The 13,480-nt window shown below is 38.4% G+C and overlaps 1 protein-coding gene across 1 annotated transcript; it reads right to left on the minus strand.

The window, feature by feature from the left end:
- Window positions 1-12,782: 12,782 nt before the first annotated feature.
- On the minus strand, window positions 12,783-13,181 carry LOC114278200 (serine/arginine-rich splicing factor SC35-like). The gene has a single exon (XM_028220205.2). It carries the CDS (start codon window positions 13,179-13,181, stop codon window positions 12,783-12,785), a length of 399 nt encoding a protein of 132 aa, XP_028076006.2.
- Window positions 13,182-13,480: the final 299 nt, after the last annotated feature.

Here is a 13,480-nt window from a genome sequence, read left to right on the forward strand (position 1 = left end):
CGAAAGTACGGTGCTACATAGGCTTAAAGTCCCCTAGCACGGAAGGACTATGTTACATAGGCTTAACGTCCCCTAACACGAAAGGACGGTTCCAAGAATGTCATCCAAAACAAGGGAGATATCTCAACAAGGGTGCTACAAAAGTTTAGAGTCCTCTAGCACAAGGGACCTATGTTACGAAGGCCCGTAGCCCCCTAACACGAGAGTACTGCGAAAGTTTAGAGTCCTCCAGCATAAGGGACTTTCAAAACAAGATGTGTTGCGAAAGTTTAGAGTCCTCCAGCACAAGGGACTTTCCGAGAATGTCATCAAAACAAAACTTACTTGATACATAAAAATAGGGGTAATCATTCATGCGTAACAAATACTTTCAAACAAAGTAAAGCAAAGCCTTTATCAAAACGTGTAACATAGCTTTATTAAAAATACCACTCACATAGTTCTTGGGACGTCGGGATCAAGGCAATGGTCCAAGTCCTACAAACACGTGGCAAAATATACTGAACGTACTTCTCAAAACAAGTCTTACATGCATGCAAATGATCTCGGAAAAACATGCTGGGAGTCAAAACACTATTTCACATGTCAGGAAGACATGCTAGGTACCAACCAGGTCTTTGCCGAGGTCCCACACCTCCTGGCCGAGGTGTGGCTACCCAGGCTTCGGCGTGCAGCTGCATGCCGAGGTGCGCACAAGACAACTAAAGGTGTAAGTGATCATGCAAGGTAGGCCAAGGTGAGGTACGATGCTTGGCCTAAGTGTGAGGTCTAGGCAAGAGTGATCTCGGTGACTACACTTAGGGAAGTGAGGTCTGGAGATCTGGGTTTCCACCCGTGAAGAACAAGAAGAACATGAACATGAAGATCATGAAGAATATGGATGCTAAAATCATAACTTCTTTATTACAAAATCTGAGATTTCATGCTATGAGTTCGAAAACATGGACCTGGGTACCCATACTTGAAAATCATATGAAAACAAACACAAAAACATGGAGCTTGGCATGAGCTTTCGGATCAAAACATGACTTTTCTTCAAGAACACATGAATACTATTTTCTCTTTCTAAAACCGAACTTCAAGGCAATGCATGGCTTACAAGTCATATTCAATCATGCAATGCAATAACATGAACATAAAGAACAACATTAGCAGATCAAGAATCTAACCTTAAAACACGAATCTAACGGTTCGATCTCTAGGGATCAAGCTTGGAAATCTACCTCCTCTCAAGAACTCCTCTTCCTCACCTAGAGCTTCTCTCTCCTCTTCAAAACAAAGATATAGAAATGATAGGTTTTCTCTCTCTATCGGCTGACTTAACACTCAGCTCGGACACGTGGCAACGCCTGGTTGGCTCTCCTAAAAAAGGTGATAGATTGATAAGACAAGACTATGACAAAGTGTATCTAACAAGCTACTCGGTAAGGCACTCCGGCAAGTGATGACATCGGCTAAGGACAAAGCTTCGGCAACTAAGGTGCCAATGACCTCGGCTAGGAAGGACAACACTTGACTAAGCTGTGCCACACCTCGGTCTAGGTCATACCACTCCAGGACAAGATCACTCAGGTGCAAAGGTAACATCTCGGCCTAGATGGTACACATCTCGGCCTTGGTGATGAATACCTCGGCCTAGATAATGACATCTCGGCCAATATGTCAGGGCGAAGGTGGAGGTCAAACAAAGTGGTTCCAAGATAGATTCTAGACTAAAGATGACCTCGGCTTGGAATGGTCTAGGCTTAACATAACTTAGGCTTGAGACACCAAGGAAGGAACAAAGCATATACACAACACTTAGGCAGATCGCGTAAACACAAAACAAGGCATAGACCTTACTTAGGAAAAACAAGTCACAAACATACAAATGCAATCTTAACGAGTCATAATCATTCAAATGCTCATGAACATGCCTAAAACATGAATATGGATTGTTACAGCAACTTAACATGGCAAAACATATAAATGCATGCAAACATGACTAGGACACGAATGTGGGTCCTTACAACCTTAGCTTTAGGGATTTTCTCACCGAGTGTGAAATAGGAATTCACGATGTCACTAAGTTTAGCATAGAAATCATGAAACGTCTCATCATCACGCATAAAAAGGGTTTCAAAGGCAGACATTGAAGTTTTGACCTTTTAACTGAAGTAGTACCCTCGTGAATCATTTTAAGAATGTCCCAAGCCTCTTTTGATACCTCACACGTGTAAATACGACGAACCTCTTCAGGTGTGATGGAGCAAAAAAGGGAATTGAGAGTCATACTGTTCCAACTTGAGTTTTGATAGTCGAATGCATCCCATTTATCATGGGGTTTGGGAATATCAACACCATCAATGGTGATAATAGGTTTACTCCACCCATTGATCACACAGTGCCAAACTTTCTCATCGATAGATTTTAAAAACGCTCTCATACGAGCTTTCCAATAAGAATAGTTTGTACCATCAAGTAATGGAGGTCTATGGGTCGAGTTACCTTCACGAATTGAATCCATATCACCAATCACACAAAATCACACTCATATAGTTTTGATAAAAACAAAGAGTGACCTGCTCTGATACCAATTGAAAAACCTAAGTGATTCGTGATTAGATCAAGATTTGATTATTCTAATTCCTAATCAATTAAAACTCCCAATCTAAATCATCAAGCACGTATAAAAGTGATTTAGATTGTTGTTTTTTAAAAACAATAAGTCGACACAAACGATTTTTACGTAGAAAAAACCACAATTGAAGCACCTTTAATTGTGATAAAAAAAATCACGGGCGAAACGCCACTAATCAATCCACTACTAAAGAAAGAAAGATTACAAAGATAACAAGCAAATTACCCAAATACTTCCAATTTGTCTTCAAATCTTTTGTATATCTTTCACCGCAACCTTCCTCTCGGAATTGATTAGATTGAAGTTGAATCCACAACTTCTATTATCGAATCAACAACCACGCGCAGTATCAAACTCCTTCGACACTCCACGATTGAATCTCCGGATTCCACCAAAGAAGAACACTCTTAAATATGAACAATCAACCTCCTTGATGTGTGTTTATCAAAACATCAAGGAAAACTAACAAAAAACCCCCAAAACCTTAAACTAGATGTCCAAAACGTAACCCTAGATTTGGACTTGAACAAGTACTTATAGAAAACAGGGGCAACGAAGCTCACTCGAGCGAAGACTCTCTCGCTTGGGCGAGGAACCAAATACGCGTGTTTTCTTTAAGTGGCTTCGCTTGAGCCATGCTATCTGCGCTCGAGCATACAATCTTCCTTCTCAGGTTTTTGGTAGACAGAAGCAGCTTCGCTCGAGCGAGAACTCCTTCGCTCGAGCGAGTAAGAAAAAATAATTAGAAAAATTATAACTCGAAACAAGTTTGTTCGTGGGATTGACAAGACTAAAGGACCTAACATAACCAAACCCTAAAATCTAAGTAGACCACATCCATAGCAGCTCAAAACATACTACATTAGCAGACCATAACCCAACAGTAGCCAAAATCACATTCCATCATAATCAAAACCATAAAAGCCATCAATCCACCCAAGGATAGCATATTAAAAGACACTTACAATAGACTAGAACAAACCAAGGAGCAGGTTAGAGACAGACCACAACAAGACCAATACTCAAACACACCAAGCAACATGCCACTAAGCTGCTACTGTTCCCCAATCCTAAATAGCATGAATACCCCAAGTTCCTTCTACCCCAGACACCTTCGTATCACAAGTCACACCCAACCATCCACCGCATAAACATAATATAATATGAGTCAAGTTTTCCACAATATCATGCATTGAGTAGGGAACACTATTCAGATTAGATTTAACCCATATCTCAATTCTCACCTTTACTGTTTCACAAAGCTCATACATTCTGTATTGATAGCCATTAAATACACAATCATTTCTTAGTCTTTAAACTAACTACAACATTGCAACTGGGACAAGCCTCTAAATCTTTAATACTATCTTTTTGAATTTTGTTCCCAACCACCATTGCAGTAATCCTTTAACTGTAGTAGGTGTAACCCAACTAAATCCCCACTATTGCAGTAAATTTGACCAAACCTTTTACACCTCAGGACATAACAAAAATATATGCTCCACAGATCTGCTTGAGCCTTGCAAAAGGGGCACAAACTTTCCATTGTGTCACTTAACACCACAAATCTCTGCAAAAGATCAATAGTTTTCACCCCCCCTCTCCATGCCAACCAACATAGAAACTATGCTTTTGGTGGTGCCACATTATTCTAAAGCATCCTAGGAATTTTTAGTCTAGGGCCCTAGTTAATTTCATGCTAAGCTCTGACTGATGCCACTATGAACAAACCCAATGATGATGTAGTCTAGCTTGCTGAATCCATTATCTCCACATTAAGTCTAGGTGTATCTCTTGTCAACTCCTGCAGCCTTCTGACCTCCTTTTTCTTCCAACCTAGTAGTGATCTTCTGAACAAGAGCTTCCAATCCTCTGTTTTGTTCTTCCTCTGCATGAAAGTGCTCAAGGTGCCTTCTTTTTCCACAGATAGTCTAAACAACCTAGGAAACTCCTCTTTTAACAGTAGGTTCACGAACCATTTATTATTCCAGAGCCCAATCATATTCCCATTTCCAATTTCAATCTTGAAATTTGATACAAAAAACTGAAACAAATCAATATTAGATCTTGCCACATTTAACATGTCACTCCAGACATTAGATTCATTACCAACCAATACCTTCATTGGTAACCACCTTCCCTCTTCTCCTCCATACTTGCTAATAATAACTTTCTTCTATAGTGATTCATCTTCCACCCTATATCTCCACCACCACTTAGCTAACATGAAGTCATTCATATCATTAACTCTTCTTATGCCTAACCCACTTTGATCTTTGCTCCTTGTTACTTCCTTCCAGCTTATCAAGTGAATTTTCCTTTTTAGCTCTAAGCTACCTTATAGGAATGCTGCCTTTAGCTTGCCAATTTCTCTTGCTACTCCTTTAGGCAATTTAAAGACTGAAATATAATATCCAGGTAAGCTATCAAGAACATATTTTATCAAGGTTAGCCTGCCAGCAAATGGCAGCAACTTCCTCTTCCATAATGCTAATTTAGACCTAACTTTATCCACCATAGGATGCCAAGTCTTCTTTCTTCTTAGGTTTACACCAAGTGGTATACCCATATACTTAATAGGTAATATCTTGCATAGGTAATACAGCTTTGGCAAATAAACTTATGTCACTTCATCACTAATTCCTACTTCACACACCACACTTTTATGAAAATTTATCTTAAGACCTGACATTAACTCAAAGCATCTAAGTATCCTTTTCACATTCACTATCTCAGCCCACTTTGCATCATAGAAAAGTATCGTATCATCAGCAAATTGAAGATGTGATAATCTCAATCCTACTGGCCCAACACCGGCTCTCTTTAATATTCCCAACTCTTTTGCTCTTTCCAATAGCATGTTAAGCCCCTCCACTACAATGTTGAACTAGAAAGGAGACAACGGATCTCCTTGCCTTAACCCCTTTTATCAACCAAACTCCTCCGTTGGTGATCCATTAACTAAAATAGAAACTCTCGCCGACGTAACACATGTTTTCATCCAACCCAGCCACTTCTCTCCTAACCCAAGATTGTCCATCATAGAAAACAAAAACTCCCAATTGATTGAGTTATAAGCTTTCTTGAAATCAAGTTTGAGAATTGACTCCCTTCGTTTTTAACTCTTCCACCAGTCTACTACCTCATTAGCAATCATTACACCATCAAAAATATTCTTATCACCCAAGAAAGCTATTTGCATTTCGCTAATAACATCTGGTGACACCTTTTTCAATCTTTTTGATAAGATTTTGGCCAAAATTTTGTACACCACACCTATCAAACAAATTGGCCTATAGTCCGCTAATCCTTCGGGGCTAACCTTCTTCGGTATGAGAGTAATAAATGAACTATTTATTCCTTTAACCAACTTACTATTTTTGTAGAACTCATGCATAAATTGAAACACATTTCCTTTCATTATCTTCTAACACTTCTGAATACAAGTCATATTGAATCCATCTGGTCGTGGTGCTTTATTACCATCACACTCTTTTACTGCTTCCCAAACCTCATCCATTGTAAACCCAGGTTCCAACACCTCTATTACCTTTGTTCTACTGACTGAAACAAAATTTCCAACTAGTTTTGGTCTAGATTGCCATTCCTCAGTGAATGCCTTTGAAAAATGCCTCAAAACTTCTTTTCTCACCAGCTTAGGTTCTTTAAGCCTAATACCATCTACTACTACAAAGTCAACTAAATTCATTCTCTGCCTTTTGCCAGCCATGATATGAAAGAATCTAGTGTTTCTATCTCCATTTTGAGCCTAGTTTAATGTAGACTTCTGGAACCAAATCCAATCCATATTTTTTCTTAACTTTCATACCAAATTCCTAACCTCCCTTCTGGTTACTGATTCATGAGTTTCCAGCACTCTTGATTCTGCCATAATATCAAATGCATGTATCTCATCTTCTAGTTTTTAATTGAGCCTCAACAATTGCAAACTTTTCAAAATTTCATCTTTTCAACTCAGTTTTAAGGCCACACAATTTCATCTTGATTCTGTACCCAGCCCACCCTTGTACTTGTGATTCTGACCAAGATTTTTGTATAACTAAACTGAAATTAGGATGCAAAGTCCAAGCATTAATAAATCTAAATGGCCTAGGTCCCCAATTTCTCTCATCTTCAATTAGCAGTAATGGACAGTGATCAGACACAACCCTCGGCAAATCCTTTAACTTAAATCTGAATGTTTCTAGCGAGATAGGCTCCAATAAAAACCTGTCTATTCTGCTCTAACTTTCCCATTCCATTAAATTACACAAGGTAAGCTTCTACCCAACATTGTTAGATCCATCATTTCTAATTGATCAACAAAATTATTAAAATCTTGCATCCCTCTATCTCTTCTGTTGCGTCCCATTCTTTTTGCTATGAATCTACTTTCATTATAATCATTTCCCATACACCAAGGTCTTTGAAATAACACTTTAATATTGACAATAATTTCCCATAATCTGGATTTTTTCACTACATCATTCGGAGCATAAATATTTAAGAACACACAGTCAAAAGAGCTAAGAAACATACCTGAGATAGCCAAAAAAATTCCTATATCCACAACTCTCTGACATTGTAAAGATATTTGGATTCCAAATGCTTAATAGACCTTCTGCACTCCTATCAAAATCTACAGCTAAAAACTTCATTCTTTCCCATGGCCAAATGGATTTAACAAAGCACTCATCTATTTGACTCCTTTTAGTTTCTTGAATAAGCACGACGTCGACTTTTCTTTCCTTGATAACATTTCTAACTTTACTCTTTTTCTCTGACTTTCCAAATCCTCTAACATTCCAGGACATGATCTTCATAAGAACTAGTTTATTGCTAATACCACCCTTGATTCATCGATCAACTAGGTCTGACCCTCCTCACCCATTTTTTCACTCCTTCCAAATCTCTCTGCATCTTGATTTTCCAAGTTAACTAATTTATTTATTACCATTCTCTCTGCCTTCGCAATTCACCCCCAATCGTTTTTCGATTTGTAAAGTATCTTGTGGTTTTTCAAGTACCATCTTCCTCATTCTACTAGATTGGTTGCTCTGTGACAAAGAAAGAGATACAGTTGCGACTGCAGCTCTAAATATTGCACCCATTTGAAATCTGCCAAGAAGTACTGGAATTTTTTGTAACCTTCTCTTTCTCCTTCTCCTTCTCCTTCCTTTGATTCCACCATCACTTCCCTATTTTCTTTGATACTGGTTACTTATAGTCACTATTCTCCTACCATGGACTGGTACTTGGGTTTCCTCTTGCACTTGTGTTTGTGATAGACATATTAGGTTGATCTGGGGTTGAAACATAGCCTTTTGAACTTGGGCCATGTCTCTATTACTTAATTCATTCCCAGGCCCAACCCCTGAACCCTCTATTTGGGCCTATTCTAAAACTATTTCAAGATTAATACTGGGTCTTCTCTCCTCAGACCCATTGAGGCTTTTTACAAACCCTTGAGTCAGTATCTGGTCATCAATGGCTACCTCTCTACTTACTTCATTTCTCCTTGATTTCTTCATGCGTATGCTATCCTCTACCCTATCACTTTCTCCACCGTTTGGTTTTCCAACACCCCCATCTATATCCGCCAGCCTCGTTTCAGATACCCAGCTTTCATGACTAGTCTTATTAATACTCTTACTTTGTGACATGGCTGTCCTCTGTTCGGCCACTTTATCACTAGTATCCACCTCATCGCCCACGTTATCCTTCCTTTTTACCTCCTCCTCACTCCCTTTCCGACCACCACCAATCTCGGAGCACTGATCATCCTTCTCTTCTCCTACATATACTTCTTTATTTGGCAACCTATTCATACATTTGCTTGGATTCCAATCCATTAGCACAATAGAATCCATATTTTTACATGCCCTCACTGGATAGATTACACCTTTACAGTTTAACTTCACTACCATGTTAATGAACTCCATAATCTTGGTGCTAATTTTAACTTTACTGCATCGAAAAGAGACATTGTTTATTGTATCATCATTGAATTGCACTATTTCTCCCCATACAGAACCTATACTTCTAAATATATCCACACTCCAAAGATTTAGAGATATGCCATGATAACTTACCTATACACATCTTTCTTGTTGAATGCTACCACCGACTTTCCACTCCACCATTAAGCTACACCAGTCAAAAATCCATTCACTTAATGTCTCAATACTATTTTTCATTTCCTGAGCCGATTTGAATGTTAGGATTGCAAGCCTCTCTTCCCCTTCTCTAACTTTTAGCTCTTTCAAGCCTCTCTTCATTCTTCTTTAAAAACTGAAAATGAGAAGAAAGTATGGAGCCTGACCATCAAACTTTCATAACGCCACCCATTACCCACCTCTCTTTTCTAAATAATTACATTCTCCTTTCCATGAGTGCTTCCTTTCCCAGTAACCTCTGCATAGGGTTGTGCAAAATATTGCCCAATCCGCTAAAACTGCACCAATCCGCATCAATCTGCATCGTTCTAACCGGTAACCGCGGTTTAAAGTTTAAAATTTATAATCCACCTTCCAAACCACTCCACTCCACTATAGTTAATACATATATATTTTTTATCCTCCAATGAAATATCAAAGTAAAAATAAGTATGAGAGAGATTTAAGATATAAAATTTATTACAAAATAGTAGTTATATATATGAAACATATTATGTAAAATTACTGTGTTATATATATAAAGCATATTATACAAATTAGTGTTATATATGATGAAAATGTATGATAATTAGTTAGAATATTCTTCAATCCGCCAAAAACTGCCCAAACTGTAATTTGTCAATCCGCTAATCCGCCATTCGGTTTGTAATTTTACTCTTAAACCGCCTGAACCGCACCGCGTTGATAACAGAGAAGAGTAATATTGTATATTGAATTAATCAATCAAAAGTTGAGTACAAATATATAATCTAATAGAATAAAACCCTAATAACTTAGAAGACTAAACTACCCTTAATGAATAGTATAAAATACAATTACACCTCTCTTAAAACTGAAGATGTGAGCGTAGAAAGCATCTAAAGTTTGCGAAGAAGAAAACGAAAACGAACAACAGGGTGAGTCGTCATAAAAAAATCGGCCAATTGAAGAAAGGATGGAACAAAAGGTAAAGTAATAGTGCTAGCCTGAAGATGCTATCTGACAAAGTGATAGTCTATTTCAACATGCTTTGTCTACTCATGGAAGACTGAATTATGGGCGATCTAGACAGCACTCTAATTATCACAATACAACGAAGTCAGATCAGAAAGAGAGACACCCATATCAGAAAGAAGCCATCAAAGCCAAACGATCTTGGAAGTAGCATAAGCCATGACACGACACGATACTCAGCCTCAGCGGTTCAATGAGCAACAACAAACTATTTCTTACTTTTCCAAGATATGAGAGAATCTTCGAGAAAAACACAAAGACCAAAAATGGATTTGTGATCAAAGACATCACCTACCCAATCAGCATCAGCATAGGCATGAAGAGTCAACTCCAAAGACGAAGACAACAGTAGACATTGCAACAAAGTGCCACGAAGGTAGTGTAGAGTACGAAGTAAGACATCCCATTGTGTGGAACGAGGAGCAAAAACAAACTAACTAAGAATGTGCACAACATAGGAGATATCCGGACGGTGAGATAAACAAGGCACCCAACCAACTCGTAAACAAAATGGGATCTTCAAGAGGAACGCCATCAGAAGCAGAAAATTTAGCATGCAGCTCAATAGGAGTGTCGACATTTTTGTCATCAGTGAGATTGGCACGAGAAAAAATATCACGGGCATATTTAGTCTGAGAGAGAAAATACCCAGTAGGAGAAGTAGCAACCTTAATATCAAGAAATTATTGAAGAGACCCCAAATCCTTCATCTCGAACTCCTGAAACAACTGATACTTAACCTCCTTAATAATACTATAATTAGAGCCAGTGATGATCATATCATTCACATATAAGAGAAGGAGAATAAAGCCAATAGAAGTGCGCCGAACAAATAAAGCACAATCATGATGACGAGGGTGAAAACCAAGCTGAAGTGCAACAGAGTGTGAAAGCGCTCATACCAAGCACGAGGAGACTGCTTGAGACTATATAGAGCACGACGAAGACGACAAACAACACCAGGAGGGTGAGAGAGACCCGGTGAAGAGCGCATATATATTTCTTCAACAAGATGCCCATTCAGAAAAGAATTTTTGACATCGAGTTGAAACAAAAGCCATTGATGGGTAGTGGTAACAGAGATAAGAGTGCGAACAGTAGTCATATTGGCAACGGGGGCAAAAGTCTCATCGTAATCAATCCCATACTCCTAAAAAAATCCCTGGGCAACCAAATGAGCTTTGTAGGAAGACGGATCATTCTTCAAAACTGGTGCAGAAAAGATGACAGATGAGCGAGATTCTGAAGATGTCGGCTTAGAGGATGGTGGGCCAGACGAACGACCCTTGGGCTACAAAAGTTTAGAATGAGCTTGTTTCCAATGGCTTCTCTAATGACAGAAGCTGTACTCATCCATGGAAACCCGAGGCTTGGGCTTACCAGTAACCTGAAATAAATGAGATGGTGGGGTAGGCAAAAGCAGAGGATAGGCAAAAATTGACTTGGAGGCGGGAGCACCATGAGCAACCTTGAACCGAGTTTTTTCCGCAATAAGCTCACGGATAGCACCATCAATGGAAGGCAAGGGGGACCAATGAAGAATAACTCCCCGAAGTGGCTTAAATTGATTACGAAGGGCTATAAGAAACTAAACAAGACGTTGCATCTCCCGATACTTGGTATAATTGTCAAGTAACTGCAAATATGATGGTTCCATTAAAGCAAGCTGATCCCAATAAGTTGTCATCTCATTGTAGAACTCCTGAATGAACTTATCTTTCTGACTAGCACTGCGAATAGACATCTCAAGTTCATACGGTTTTGCAAAGTTAGACTCAAGATACATAGTTTTCAAATAGTCCCAAACTTGTTTAGAAGTAGAATACTTGGAAAAATTTATACCAACCGTAGTTTGAACTGAATTATGAAACCAAGTCAGAATTTGTGCATTTTCCTTATCCCATTTAGCAACATCAGCCTCAGTTTCTTTGGATTCTATAGGTTTAATAGTTACACTAATAACATAGTTCCACATGCCTTTACCCATTATAAAATTCTTCATTACATGAGACCGATAAGAATAATTGGTACCATCCAACTTAGTGGCGATAGCTTGCAATTTATCATCAACCATATTGTTATAACCAAACTACGCAGTGAAATCAAAACAAGGTGAAAAACAGTAGAGGAGAGAGAGAGAGAGAGAGAGAGTTGAACGACCTGTTAAATAGTTTGAGAAAGTAGGATCAGAAGTGACATTGTTAGAGCTGCAAACCCATCCCAAGAGTAGCAATTTTTTTGGTCCTCGTCCTTCTCTTCCTCCTTAACTAAACTAGACAGAGATGGAGATTGGTCGAAATAGAGAGAAGATCAGTAAGATATGCAACCTAGGTCTTTGGCTGAACCAGAGACCAGTGACGAAGGACCAGAAACCAGCAATGAAGACTTCCTAGGGTTTCGACTGAACCAAAATCAGAACTAGCACTGCTTTGATATGCGAGGAAGAAGAAACAGAAACCAGTGACGGAAGACTAGAGACCAGCAATGAAGACTTCCTAGGGTTTCGATTGAACTAGAACCAGACCTAGCAATACTTTGATGTGCAAGGAAAAGAATCCCGGCGAAGACCTTGTAATGACCTTGCGAAGAGAAAGAAATGGCTACAATGGCCTTGCGGTGAGAGAGAGAGAGAGAGAGAGAGAGAGAGAGCTGCAACGACCTTGCAATAAGAGAGAAGCGACTGTAAAGGTCGATGATGACTTGTGACAAGTATTCTAACATCTGTAACCTTGCTTTGATACCATGATAACAGAGAAGTTGAATATTGTATATTGAATTAATCAATCAAAAGCTGAGTACAAATATATAATCTAATAGAATAAAACCCTAATAACTTAGAAGACTAAACTACCCTTAATGAATAATATAAAATACAATTCACACGCGCACACCCCTACCTCTGCATATGTTATCTTTCCTCCATGCTCTTGCCTTCTTTCAATCCTTTCCTTCTGAATGCTCTGATTAACATTTGAACTCACCCTTTGATGTCCCTAGTAATTTCCTCTTGGTTGATTGCTACTTATGTTCCCCTTTAGATTGCTTCTAGACGCTTTAGCATATTCTGCTCCTTTGACCTTTAACTCCTTATCATCATACCATAGCCTATCAGCTTTTTTTACTACCATCTCAACAACAACTAGACAATTGTATCTAACGAACCCGAATCTTGATCCTGTTGCTTTTCTCCTCTTCATTGGTAAGAACACATCCTTTACCATACCAAATTTTAAAAACAGTCCAAATAAGCTTTTAGGATCCATCACCTCTGGAATGTTGTCCACAAAGATCGTAAACAAGCCCCTCTTACTAGCTTCATCTGAATATTTGACTGGACCCTTCCTTTGGACTACTAGTTGCCAACCACCCTGCTCTCTTTCTCCTCTCTCCATATTGTGTTTTTACAAAGTGAACAAACATGAACCATATCATATACCCATGATGCTTTTGCATCAAGAGATTTTTATGTTTATTTTTTTGTTTTGGAAGAAAAACATCAAGAAATGAATATATTTAACAGGATGTTAAGTCACTATAACAAATTAAAATTTTAGAGAAAAATTTTAAGAACGAATGAAATTGATAATTTAGTGATGAATTAATATCCTTTTAGGGCTAAAATTTTTGTCTCAAAAAATAATTTTTTTTACATGAAATTGTTTTATCATTAAAAGTACATTTATTAGCAATA

This window comes from Camellia sinensis, chromosome 13 (genome assembly GCF_055761805.1).
Source record: "Camellia sinensis isolate YWXY chromosome 13, ASM5576180v1, whole genome shotgun sequence".
Taxonomy (NCBI): Eukaryota; Viridiplantae; Streptophyta; class Magnoliopsida; order Ericales; family Theaceae; genus Camellia; species Camellia sinensis.

Bases quoted from the DNA above. Each gene is read 5' to 3' on its own strand.
- LOC114278200 (XM_028220205.2), bottom strand. From the start codon at position 13,181: ATGGAGAGAGGAGAAAGAGAGCAGGGTGGTTGGCAACTAGTAGTCCAA.